At 44.3% G+C, this 12,933-nt stretch overlaps 1 protein-coding gene across 4 annotated transcripts in view; it reads left to right on the forward strand.

Annotated features, from left to right (window-relative positions):
• The window catches only part of MTOR (mechanistic target of rapamycin kinase), a 101,135-nt gene that overhangs the window by 79,172 nt on the left and 9,030 nt on the right, over nucleotides 1–12,933 (forward strand). For all 4 annotated transcript variants that reach the window (XM_060758886.2, XM_060758891.2, XM_060758887.2 and 1 more), the window contains 11 exons: nucleotides 2,320–2,435; nucleotides 2,600–2,717; nucleotides 4,091–4,297; nucleotides 5,604–5,704; nucleotides 5,872–5,968; nucleotides 6,446–6,544; nucleotides 6,633–6,755; nucleotides 9,795–9,977; nucleotides 10,103–10,237; nucleotides 10,352–10,526; nucleotides 12,055–12,190. In XM_060758886.2, the coding sequence (XP_060614869.1) occupies nucleotides 2,320–2,435; nucleotides 2,600–2,717; nucleotides 4,091–4,297; nucleotides 5,604–5,704; nucleotides 5,872–5,968; nucleotides 6,446–6,544; nucleotides 6,633–6,755; nucleotides 9,795–9,977; nucleotides 10,103–10,237; nucleotides 10,352–10,526; nucleotides 12,055–12,190 (1,490 nt within the window). The remainder of the gene's footprint in view (nucleotides 1–2,319; nucleotides 2,436–2,599; nucleotides 2,718–4,090; nucleotides 4,298–5,603; nucleotides 5,705–5,871; nucleotides 5,969–6,445; nucleotides 6,545–6,632; nucleotides 6,756–9,794; nucleotides 9,978–10,102; nucleotides 10,238–10,351; nucleotides 10,527–12,054; nucleotides 12,191–12,933) is intronic.

A 12,933-nucleotide genomic window follows, 5' to 3' on the forward strand; every position in this document is an offset into this window, starting at 1 on the left:
CACGTGTGAGTTCGAGCTCGGCAAACTCAGCAGACAAAGCGTCCCTTTTGCGGACGGAAGCGTCCGGCCGGGAGATCGGCACACGCGAGGCCAATTCCCTGGGCTCCATGTGTCTGGCGCTGCAAATAATCAAATCCAATACATGCGGGATCCTTTCCCCGCTTCAAATATCAATTTAAAACAAAAATTATTAATATTATTATCATCATCATCAATCTTATTCTGTGTATTTGGCCCGCCCACTGTGCTTTTATTTTTTAAATTCATCACGTTATTTTGCATCTGTTTATTTCATCTTCTGTTATTTGATGTATTTTATTTTGATATTATTATTATGATTATTTGCTGTTTGTATTTTAATTTATTTTGTTGTATTGTAATTCTGGCCTTGGCCTCATGTTAGCCGCCCTGAGTCCCCTTTGGGGAGATGGTGGCAGGGTATAAATAATAATAGTTATTATTATTATTATTATTATTATTATTATTATTATTATTTGAAACACAAGAAGATGAGTCCACAGCAGACAAGATCACTCTGCTGGCTGTTATTATTATTATTATTATTTGGAAAAGAAGGCGGAGACACTTCTAATGCTTACTGCATGAGGCCAGATCAGGCCTGGGTAAACGTTCTAACTTGGGGGCCGCATGCTAGTACTCCCTGCTAGAAGGACTGGAAGGAAGGATGAAAGGGAGGAAGGGAAGGATGGAAGAAGAAAGAGGGAGAGAGGGAAGGAAGAGGGAGAGAAGGGAGAAAGGATGAAAGGGTGGGAGGGAAGGAACGAAGGAAGGAAAGAGGGAAGGAAGGATGAAAAGGTGGAAGGGAAGGATAAAGGGAAGAGAGAAGGAAGGAAAGACAAAAAGAAAAGGAAGGAAGGAAGGAGAAAGAAGAAGAGAGAGAAGGAAGGACGAAAGGGTGGGAGGGAAAGAACAAGGGAAGGAAAGAGGGAAGGAAGGATGAAAAGGTGGAAGGGAAGCATAAAGGGAAGAGAGAAGGAAGGAAAGACAAAAAGAAAAGGAAGGAAGGAAGGAGAAAGAAGAAGAGAGAGAAGGAAGGACGAAAGGGTGGGAGGGAAAGAACAAGGGAAGGAAAGAGGGAAGGAAGGATGAAAAAGTAGGAGGGAAGGAACGAAGGAAGGAAAGAGGGAAGGAAGGATGAAAAGGTGGAAGGGAAGTATAAAGGGAAGAGAGAAAGAAGGAAAGACAAAAAGAAAAGGAAGGAAGGAAGGAAGGAGAAAGAAGAAGAGAGAGAAGGAAGGACGAAAGGGTGGGAGGGAAAGAACAAGGGAAGGAAAGAAGGAAGGAAGGATGAAAAGGTGGAAGGGAAGCATAAAGGGAAGAGAGAAAGAAGGAAAGACAAAAGGGAAGGAAGGAAGGAGAAAAGGAGAGAGGGAGGGAAGGAAGGAAGGAAAGAGGGAGGGAAGGATGAAAAGGTGGAAGGATAAAGGGAAGAGGGAAGGAAGGACGAAAGGGTGGGAGGGAAAGAACAAGGGAAGGAAAGATGGAAGGAAGGAAGGAAAATAGGAATGAAAAAGAGAAGGAAGGAAGGATGGGGAAAGAAGGAGAGGGAAGGAAGGATGCAAGAGTGGGAATGAGGAAGGAAGGAAGGATGAAAGGGTAGAAGGAAGGAAGAGAAATAGGAAGGAAAAAGAGAAGGAAGACAGAGGAAGAGAAGGATGGAAGGAAGGATAAAAGAAAGAAGGAAAGACAAAAGGGAAGGGAGGGAGGAAGAAAAGAATGAAAGAGGGAAGGGTGGAAGGGAAGGAGGGACAAAAGGGAAGGAAGAACGAAAGAATGGAAGGGAAGGATGGAAGGAGAAAGGGAGGGAAGAGGAAGGAAGGAAGGAAAGGAAGGAAGGAAGGAAGGAAGGAAGGAAGGAAGGAAGGAAGGGAAAGAGGAAGGAAAGGGAAGGAAGGACAAAAGGGTGGAAGGGAATGGAGGGAGAGAGAAAGAGGGAGGGGAGGGAGGAAAGAGAAGGAAGGCAAAAGGGAAGGGAGGGAGGAGAAAGAGGAAAGAAAGGGAGGGAGAAAGGAAAGAGAGGAAGGAAGGACAAAAGGGAGGGAGGAAAGAGAGAGAGAAGGAAAGATAGGATGATTAGAAAGAGAAGGACCTGAGAAAAGAACCCAAGGGGCCTTGTCCGGGCCTTGAATGGGTTTGTCCATTCCTGGCCTAGATATTTTGGTCTGTGGTGGAGTCCCTATTGGCTTGTAGAGCCCAGTTTGGGTGGTTCCGTTCACCTTGGAGGATAATAAGACTGTTAATACACACTACAACAGCAATGTGGCGTGTTAACGCGTGTCTTCACACTCTCCGTTTTAGATCGACGCTTTCCAGCACATGCAACACTTTGTCCAGACGATGCAGCAGCAGGCCCAGCATGCCATTGCCACCGAAGACCAGCAGCATCGGCAAGAGCTCCACAAACTCATGGCGCGGTGAGTACACCACCTCCCGCCATCTCATTGGGGTGTCCGAACAGCACTCAAGATCTCAAGGAGACCATGCATCGTACCAAGGTCAACTCCTGGCAGCAAGATCATAAATTGGAGTTCTCATAAACTGTGTCTCATTTGCTTCCTCTGCTTTCTCCTCTTCTCAGCTGCTTCCTGAAACTGGGCGAGTGGCAACTGAATTTGCAAGGCATTAACGAGAGCACCATCCCCAAGGTCCTGCAGTACTACAGTGCCTCCACGGAGCATGACCGCAATTGGTACAAGGTAAATAAACCACCGGGGGGGGGGGGGGGGGGAACAAAACCAGAGCATGAATCCACAGGTAAATCCATAAAGCAAGGAGCAAATCTTGACTCGGAATCTTGGGCCTTGAGCTAGAGCAGGGGTCAGGAACCTTCGGCTCTCCAGGTGTGGTGGACTTCAACTCCCACAATTCCTTGAGGCTCAGCATTCACCCCAAAGGCTTACCTTGGCCTCAAGGAATTGTGGGAGTTGAAGTCCATCACACCTGGAGAGCCGAAGGTTCCCCATGCCTGAGCTAGAGCATGAACCAGGAACAAAACGGGAGTTTTTCACTCCAGTAGCAACATTGCAAGATCTGAAATCATAACAGTTTTGTCTAAAACAGCTGCTTCTTTGTATGAGCTAATGTTATCCTCCCCTCCCTGCCTGTCAGCTTCCAAAGCAGTTTCACTCCCCCTAATTTAAGGTCTGCAAAACATGAACGTATTCCTTTGACCTTGAGAGGCCTGCTTCTGCATCTCCTCACGGCTTTTCTTGCACCTGAATTTCCTCCTCAGAAGCATCCTGATATCTCTAATTCATCTTCTTCTTCAGATGAGCTAATGTTATCCACCCCTCCCTGCCTGTCAGCTTCCAAAGCAGTTTCACTCTCCCTAATAATATAATATAATATATTGTATATACATATAATATTGATAATATTATAATGTAATACAATATAATACTACTACTAATATATTATAATTATATATTATATATTAAATATAATATTACTAATAATATTATAGTACAACGTTATAGTACAATGTAATATATAATATTAATATTGTGCTATGGTAAAAATATAATATATTGTATTTACTTTTTACTTGTAAGCCACTCTGAGTCCCCTTCGGGTTGAGAAAGACGACATATAAATGTTGTAAATAAATAAATAATTTAAGGGCTGTGAAACATGAACACATTCCTTGACCTTGAGAGGCCTGCTTCTGCCTCTCCTCACAGCTTTTCTTGCACCTGAATTTCCTTCTCAGAAGCAGCCTGGTATCTCTGTCTAAGCCAGCTGCTTCTTCGGATGAGCTAATGTTATCCTCCCCTCCCTGCCTGTCAGCTTCCAAAGCAGTTTCACTCTCACACTCAGCTACAACATCTTGCTCCAAAAATCCCTCCATTCTCTCAGCTGGAAAACCATTTTGCTCTAAGGCCCCCTCTGTCTGGGCACCCACTGAACCATCAGGCCCTGTATCCCCCAAACCCCTCATCTTCATCAGCTGGCTGAACCACAACAGCGAGATTGTTAATTCTCCGGCATAACCTGCTCCTCAATCTACAATCTCTGATTTAGTAGTGCAAGAGGCAGCTTGTTGCTGAATTGTGCTTTTGATGTTCCGCAGGCCTGGCACGCTTGGGCAGTGATGAACTTTGAGGCTGTGCTTCACTACAAGCACCAGAACCAGGCCCGGGACGAGAAGAAGAAGCTGCGCCACACCAGCGGGGCCAGCGTTGCCAGCGCCAACGCGGAGGGCAGCAACAGCGAGAGCGAGGCCGAAAGCACCGAGAACAGCCCCGTCCCATCGCCGGTCCAGAAGAAAGTGACAGAGGTGGGCCTCGTACTCGTTTTGCGGGTTTCTTTCTGCCTTCTACCACCCATCCCTTATCCAGGGGTGGCTGAGAGAGAGTCACTCTGCTTCCCAATGGGTCCATGTATGGAAACTTTGGCGTCCAAAATTTTTTTTTTAGTCTTGTGGATATTCTTTCAGAATATGTATATAAGGTGTACATATGGAATGTATGTAGACTCGGGCGCCCATCTCTAAGGTATCTCATTACATACCGTATATATTTGAGTATAAGTCAAGTTTTCAATTCTTTTCTTAGGCTGAAAAAGCCCCCCTTGGATTATACTTGAGTGAGGGTCCTGCCGGGAAGGCGGGGGGCTGAAAGTAGCCCGGCTTTCAGCCCCACGCCTTCCCACCAGGACCCTCAGCGCTCTGTACAGCAACCCAGCTGGGTCGCTGTGTCGAGAGGGGAGGAGAGAGTGTGCAGCTTCCTCTCCTCCTCGCGTGCCTTCCTCTCCTCCTCGCACACCTTGCATGCCCCTTCCTCTCCTCCTCGCACACACCTTCCTCTCCTCGCACGCCTTTCTTTGAACGCACCTTCCTCTCCTCATGTCCCTTCCTCTCCTCCTCGCACGGGCCTTCCTCTCCTTGCATGCCTTCCTCTCCTTGTTCACCTTCCTCTTGCATGCCTTCATCTCCTCCTTGCACACCTTCATCTTCTCCTCGCGCACCTTCCTCTCCTCCCCACACGCCTTCCTCTCCTCCTCGCACACACTTTCCTCTCCTTCTTGCATGCCTTCATCTCCTCGCACACCTTCATCTCCTCGCGCGCCTTCCTCTCCTCCTCGCACACACCTTCCTCTCCTTGCATGCCTTCCTCTCCTTGTTCACCTTCCTCTTGTATGCCTTCCTCTCCTCCTCGCACCTTCCTCTCCTTGCATGCCTTCCTCTCCTCACACGCCTTCTTCTCCTCGTTCACCTTCCTCTTGAACACCTTCCTCTCCTCCTCGCATGCCTTCCTCTCCTCCTCATGCCCCTTCCTCTCCTCCTCGCACGCCTTTCTCTCCTCTTCACATGCCTTCTCCTCACACGTCTTCCTCTCCTCCTTGCACACACCTTCCTCTCCTAATTGCATGCCTTCCTCTCCTTGTTCACCTTCCTCTTGCATGCCTTCATCTTCTCCTCACGCACCTTCCTCTCCTCCTCACGCCTTTCTCTCCTTGTTCACCTTCCTCTTGAACGCCTTCCTCTCCTCCTCGCACGCCTTCCTCTCCTCCTCGCGCACCTTACTCTCCTCCTTGCACACTTTCCTGAGAATCAATAGGCAAAATATTTGTTTCCTCAACAGGACTTGTCCAAAACCCTGCTGTTGTACACCGTTCCAGCCGTGCAGGGCTTCTTCCGCTCCATCTCCTTGTCCCGAGGAAACAACTTGCAGGACACTCTCAGGTATGAATGGAAGGGAAGATTCAGCAGTGTCCTCTCTCAGGCATTTCATTATCAAGATTATTTTGTTTCCAAGGTTTTGTTTTGAGGGAAAGAATCTTGGCCTGTGCGGTTTGGAAGCTTTTGAAGGCAGTAACTTGAAAGAACTCACTCAGCTTCTCTTTCTGCAGAGTCCTTACTTTGTGGTTTGACTATGGCCACTGGCCTGAGGTCAACGAGGCCTTGGTGGAAGGGGTCAAGGCCATCCAGATCGATACCTGGCTACAGGTAAGGGTCTGGTTCGAGTACCAGGACTCCTTTTCTTATTAAATTAGCCCAAAAACCCAAAATCTTCAAGCCCCACCTGCTAATAATATAATATACTATATTGTATATACATATAATATTGATAATATTATAATGTAAAGCAATATAATACTAATAATAATATGATGTTATAATTATATATTTTATATTACTAATAATATTACAATATAATGGTATAGTACAATATAGTACTATATAATATTGATGTTGTACTATGCTAATAATATAATATATTGCATGTATGTATATCTTGTAAGCCGCTCTGAGTCTCCTTTGGGGTGAAAAGGGTGGCATAGAAATGTCATATATATAAATATACACACACACACACACACATATATATATACACACATATACATACATATATATGCATTTGAGGAAAAAATAGACTTAACGAATGATGCTTGACTCCGGTGTTCATTTCCGTATCCCAACCAGGTAATCCCTCAGCTCATTGCAAGGATCGATACCCCTCGCCCGTTGGTGGGCCGCCTCATTTACCAGCTTCTGACGGACATTGGCCGCTACCACCCGCAGGTGAGCTTCCCTTCCTTCACCTTTCCTCCTTTGCCGAATCTTTCTTGAGCCTCCAGACTGTTTATGCCTGTCTCCCCTCCGTCCCCAGGCTTTGATCTACCCCTTGACGGTGGCTTCCAAGTCGACCACCACTGCCCGCCACAACGCCGCCAACAAGATACTGAAGAACATGTGCGAACACAGCAACACGCTGGTCCAGCAGGCCATGATGGTGAGTTCTTCCTCCCTTTCTGGGTTTTTTTTTTAGTGTGTAATTTTTTAATTCGTCACTAGCTTGGGTACACAGCGTTGTCTGGGTAATTCGAAAAAAGTCAATTTTGTACTTGCACCAAATGCATAAGGTTGTGGGTGAACTACGACTCCCATCATGCCAGGTTAACTCCCTGAAACTCCATCAGTACTTAAAGTTTGTTATGTTTGGCAAGTTTGCTAAGTGGGGTTCAGTGTGCTCTCTGGCTGTAGGGTTAAGGGAGAGCAGTGGGCGGGGCCATGCAAATTCCACACCAATGGAGAGAGTCAGAAGCACTGGGATGCCTGTGGTGGAGGAAACACATAAAATAAACACTGGGATGTCGGTGGTAGAGGAAACAAATACAAGAAATACTGGTATGTCTGTGGTGGAGGAAACACATTCAAGAAATACTGATGGTGAAGAATAGTTTTATTGTGTTATGATGTGTTGTTTTTGTTTACTGTTTTGCTTAATGTTTTGATTTGCTTTATAATGTTATGTGTATTATTACGTTGTTGTTTTATTGAGGCCTTGGCCTTTGTAAGCCGCATCAAGTCCTTCAGGAGATGCTAGCGGGGTACAAATAAAGTTAATAAAAATAATAATCAAATGCATGAAAGAAACACTGGTATGTCTGTGGTGGAGGAAACACATGAAAGAAACACTGGGATGTCTGGTGGAGGAAACTCATGAAAGAAAAACTGGGATATCTGTGGTGGAGGAAACACATGGAAGAAACACTGGTATGCCTGTAGTGGAGTAAACACATGAAAGAAACACAGATGTCTGTGGTGGAGGAAACACATGAAATGAACACTGAGGTGTCTGTGGTGGAGGAAACATACAAGAAACACTTGAATGTCTGTGGTGGAGGAAACACATGAAAGAAACACAGATGTCTGTGGTGGAGGAAACACATGAAATAAAAACTGGGGTGCCTGTGGTGGAGGAAACACACACAAGAAACACTTGGATGTCTGTGGTGGAGGAAACACATGAAAGAAACACTAGGATGTCTGTGGTGGAGGAAACACATATAATTTAGGATGAAATTGTCCCTAAATGAACACCATCACTTGGGTGGTGGGCAGTATAGTGTTTGCAGAGGGCATTGGCAGGGCTCTAGGACATGTTTACGGTGCTGTCTATCACCTGCAGTGTCCTTGGAGGGAGGGCCTTTGGTGTCTCATGAAAAGTGGGAGCTATAGTGCTTTGGGGAGGCAGGGGCTTGTCTGCAAGCCACATACATACTTATGAGACTAGAAATGTTTGCAAGTCCCTCCACTTTTTAATTCAGCTGGAATGGGAATGGTGATGCGCTGGCTCCCTCTAGCAGTGGCTGCAGTGCTCTCATAGCCCTTGGTTGTTCTTTTTCCCTCCCAATGGGAAGGAATTTGCTCCTGCAGAGCAGCACATGGCCAGGCCATGAATCCGGCTGAAAATCCACCGGAAAGGCCACGTGCAGGAAACTGCGCCGCTTGCAACCGATAGATAGGTCTTTCTAGAAAAACACGGGTGGATTTGCAGGCCCGGCGTAGCCTTTTCCAACATGTGCCTGTCTCACATCTCCATATTTTCCTTGAAGTCGTGAGGTCTCCACTCCCAGATTTTATTTATTTATCGTGTCGGAAGCAAACTGAGAATACAGCTATAATGTATAGAAAAACAACAAAGTTAAAAAAAACCTTGACATTATACTAAATGTCCTTTGGCCACTTGGCGTGCCTCTGGTGTTGCTATAAGAAGGTCCTCCGTTGTGCATGTTTTCTGCCACTTTTGGACTCTGGCTTGCTGAAGTGTTCCTGCAAGTATATCTCTCGATCTTAGGAAGCTGTTTCTTGATTTAAGGTGTTGGCATGCTGGCTGATATCCAAACAGGGGGTGGGCCGGAGATGTCCCTGCCTTGGTCCTTTCGTAACAAACTGCTATTTCCCAACGGATGTCAGGTGGTGCAATACTGCTAGACAGGGTAATGTCTCTAGTGGTGTAAGGCATAGACATCATATGGTAATGCGGCATGTCTCATTAAGAGCCACATCCACTGTTTTGATGTGGTGACATGTATTCCACACTAGGCATGCGTATTCAGCAGCTGAGTAGCAAAGCGCAAGGGCAGATGTCTTCACTGTGTCTATTTGTGATCCTCAGGTTGTGCCAGTCAGCTTTCGTATGATATTGTTTATACCCTCCACTTTTTGCTTGATAGTCAAGCAATGTTTCTTGTAGGTCAGAGCACTATCCAGAGTGGCTCCCAGATATTTTAGTGTGCTGCAATGCTCCAGTGGGATTCCTTCCCAGATTATCCTCAGAGCTCAAAATGCTTGTCTGTTCTTAAGGTGGAAAGCATCTGTCTGTCTTTTATATGGATTAGGAATCAGCTGGTTTTCCCTATAATAGGCAGTACGAACACCCCAAGCTTCGGAGAGCTTCTGTTCAACTTCTGTTTCAAAGCTCTCTGCTGGGGTGGTGATGGCACAATCGTCAGCATAGATGAAACTCTCTGTCCATTCTGGCAGTGGCTGGTCAGTTGTGTAATTCTTAAACATTGATGGTGCAAACTTTAGAGAGCTTCTCTTCAACCATCTCAAAGCTTCCTGCTTGAGCAATGATGGCACGATCGTCAGCATAGATGGAACTCCCTGTCCCTTCTGGCAGTGGCTGGTCATTTGTATAAATGTTAAACGTTGATGGTGCAAGCTGGTTTTCCCTATAATAAGCAGTAAGAGCACCTAAAGCTCCGTAGAGCTTTTGTTCAACCATTTCAAAACTCCCTGCTTGAGCAGTGATGGCACGATTGTCAGCGTAAATGAAACTCTCTGTCTCTTTTAGTAGTGGCTGGTCATTTGTGTAACTGTTAAACATTGATGGCGCAACCTGGTTTTCCCTGTAATAGGCAGTAAGAGCACCTAAAGCTCCGTAGAGCCTTTGTTCAACCCTTTCAAAGCTCCCTGCTTGAGCGGTGATGGCATGATCATCAGCATAGATGAAACTCATGGTTTCTCTCTTCTCCGTTCCCAGGTGAGCGAAGAGCTCATCCGCGTGGCCATCCTTTGGCACGAGATGTGGCACGAAGGGCTGGAAGAGGCCTCCCGCCTGTATTTCGGGGAGAGGAACGTCAAGGGGATGTTTGAAGTGCTGGAGCCGCTGCACGCCATGATGGAGCGCGGGCCTCAGACGCTCAAGGAGACCTCCTTCAATCAGGTAGGGATTTCATCCTCCCTGTGTGGCAGCCATATTGGATCGCTCCGCAATCTGTCACAGGTTGGAAGCTGCGAGGCCGAAAATTTATTTACAGTAATTATATTTATTCCTCTGTTATTCTACAGGCTTATGGCAGAGATTTAATGGAAGCCCAGGAGTGGTGTAGGAAATACATGAAATCAGGAAACGTTAAGGATCTCACTCAGGCCTGGGATCTCTACTACCATGTTTTCCGGCGCATTTCGAAGCAATTGCCGCAGGTGAAGGGAGCAGTGCATGTTTCCCCATTATGGATTTGCCTGTATCGGTTGTTCAGTGGGAATGTAGATGCCTCCCTATTAAAGAGACTCTTCTCTTTGCCTCCGAACGAATAGCTGACCTCCTTGGAGCTCCAGTATGTCTCCCCGAAGCTCCTCATGTGCCGGGATCTGGAGCTGGCCGTCCCTGGGACCTACGACCCCAACCAGCCAATCATCCGCATCCAGTCCATCGCTCCATCGCTGCAAGTGATCACATCCAAACAGAGGCCGAGGAAGTTGACTCTAATGGGTGAGACGTTAAGAAGTTCTCAACGACCATTTCAAGGTCGTTGATAACCATTTTTGTTGCTTGGGTGGTGATGGCACGATCGTTAGCATAGATGAAACTCTCTTTCCCTTCTGGCATTGGTGTAAATGTTAAACATTGATGGTGCAAGCTGCTTTTCCCTGTAATAGGTAGTAAGAGCACCTAAAGCTTCAGAGAGCTTCTGTTCAACTGTTCCAAAGTTCCCTGCTTGGGTGGTGATGGCATGATCATCAACGTAGATTAAACTGTTTGTCCTTTCTTGTAGTGGCTAATCATTTGTGTAAATGTTAAACATTGATGGAGCAAGCTTGTTTTCCCTGTAATAGGCAGTAAGAGCACCTAAAGCTTTGGAGAGCTTTTGTTCAACGATTTCAACGCTCTCTGCTTGGGTGGTGATGGCACGATCATCAACGTAGATTAAACTCTTTGTCCCTTCTTGTAGTGGCTGATCATTTGTGTAAATGTTAAATATTGATGGAGCAAGCTTGTTTTCCCTGTAATAGGCAGTAAGGGCACCTAAAACTTTGGAGAGCTTTAGTTCAACCATTTCAACGCTCTCTGCTTGGGTGGTGATGGCATGATCGTCAGCGTAGATTTATTTATTTACGACCTGTATATACTGCCCTTCTCGCCCCGAAGGGGACTAAGAGCAGCCTTCAAGATATATATATATATATATATATATATATATATATATATATACACACACACACACACACACACACGCACGCATACATACATACATACAATATATTATATTATATTATTAGCATAGTACAATTACATGTATTACATGTAATATAAATATATAATTATAATATCGTATTATTTTTAGTAGTATTATATTGCATTACATAATATTATAAATATTATATGTACATACAATATATTATATGATTAGCATAGTACAATATCAGTATTAAATATTACTATATTGTACTATAACATATTGTATTATTATTAGCAATATTACATGTAATATAAATATATAATTATAATATCATATTATTGTTAGTAGTATTGCATGCCATTATAATATGTATTATAAATGTTATATGTATATACAATATATTATATTACATTATATTACCTTATATTATATGATTAGCATAGTACAATATCAGTATTAAATATTACTATATTGTACTATACCATTATATTGTAATAATATTAGTAATATTACATGTAATATAATATATAATTATAATATATTATTGTTAGTATTATATTACATTACGTTATAATATTATAAATATTATATATGCATATACAATATATTATATATGTATATATAATATATAATATAAATATTATATATGTATATACAATATATTATATTACATTATATTATATTATTAGCATAGCACAGGAGACAAGGCGCTCTAGATCTGAAGGATATAGAATAGACTACAATATGTCCCATGATGTGATACAGTAAGCGGTTTCCTTTAGGAGCAGGTTCTTCCTCGATTCCCTGTCCATCTTAAGAGACCTTTCTCTTCCTCTGCAGGAAGCAACGGCCACGAATTTGTGTTCCTCCTGAAAGGCCACGAAGACCTTCGTCAGGATGAACGAGTGATGCAGCTTTTTGGCCTGGTGAACACCTTGCTGGCCAATGACCCCACTTCCCTGCGTAAAAACCTCAGGTGCCTCTCTAGAAATGTATCCTTTTTTCCCTTACCAATTAGCCCATTCAAATTATGTTGGCATAAACGTGACAAAACAGGAAGCTTTATACACATGTGGTGGGAATGTGACAAGGTTCAAAAGTGTTTTAGGGAAATAATGGGTGAAATGGAAGAAATATCTAGGCAGATATCCTATAGGGAACTGGGTATTTCAAAGCTCCCTGCTTGAGTGGTGATGGCATGATCATCAGCATAGATTAAACTCTCTGTCCCTTCTGGCAGTGGCTGGTCATTTGTGTAAACGTTACACCTTGATGGAGCAAGCTGGTTTTCCCTGTAAAAGGCAGTAAGAGCACCTAAAGCTTCAGAGAGCTTCTGTCCAACCATTTCAAAGCTCTCTGCTTGAGCAGTGATGGCAAGATCATCAGCATAAATGAAACTTTCTGTCCCTTCTGGCAGTGACTGGTCATTTGTGTAAATGTTAAACATTGATTCAATGTTTGATTCAATGTTAAACATGGATTCAACCATTTCAAAGCTCTCAGCTTGAGCGTTGATGGCATGATCGTCAGTGTAGATGAAACAATCTTTTCTGTCAGTGCTTGGTCATTTGTGTAGATGTTAAACTTTGATGGTGAAAGCTGATTTTCCCTATAATGGGCAGTAAGAGCACCTCAAGCTTCGGAGAGCTTCTGTTCAACCATTTCAAAGCTCCTTGCTTGAGCATTGATGGCACGATCGTCAGCATAGATGAAACTTTG

Source organism: Anolis sagrei, chromosome 13, assembly GCF_037176765.1.
Source record: "Anolis sagrei isolate rAnoSag1 chromosome 13, rAnoSag1.mat, whole genome shotgun sequence".
Classification (NCBI taxonomy): domain Eukaryota; kingdom Metazoa; phylum Chordata; class Lepidosauria; order Squamata; family Dactyloidae; genus Anolis; species Anolis sagrei.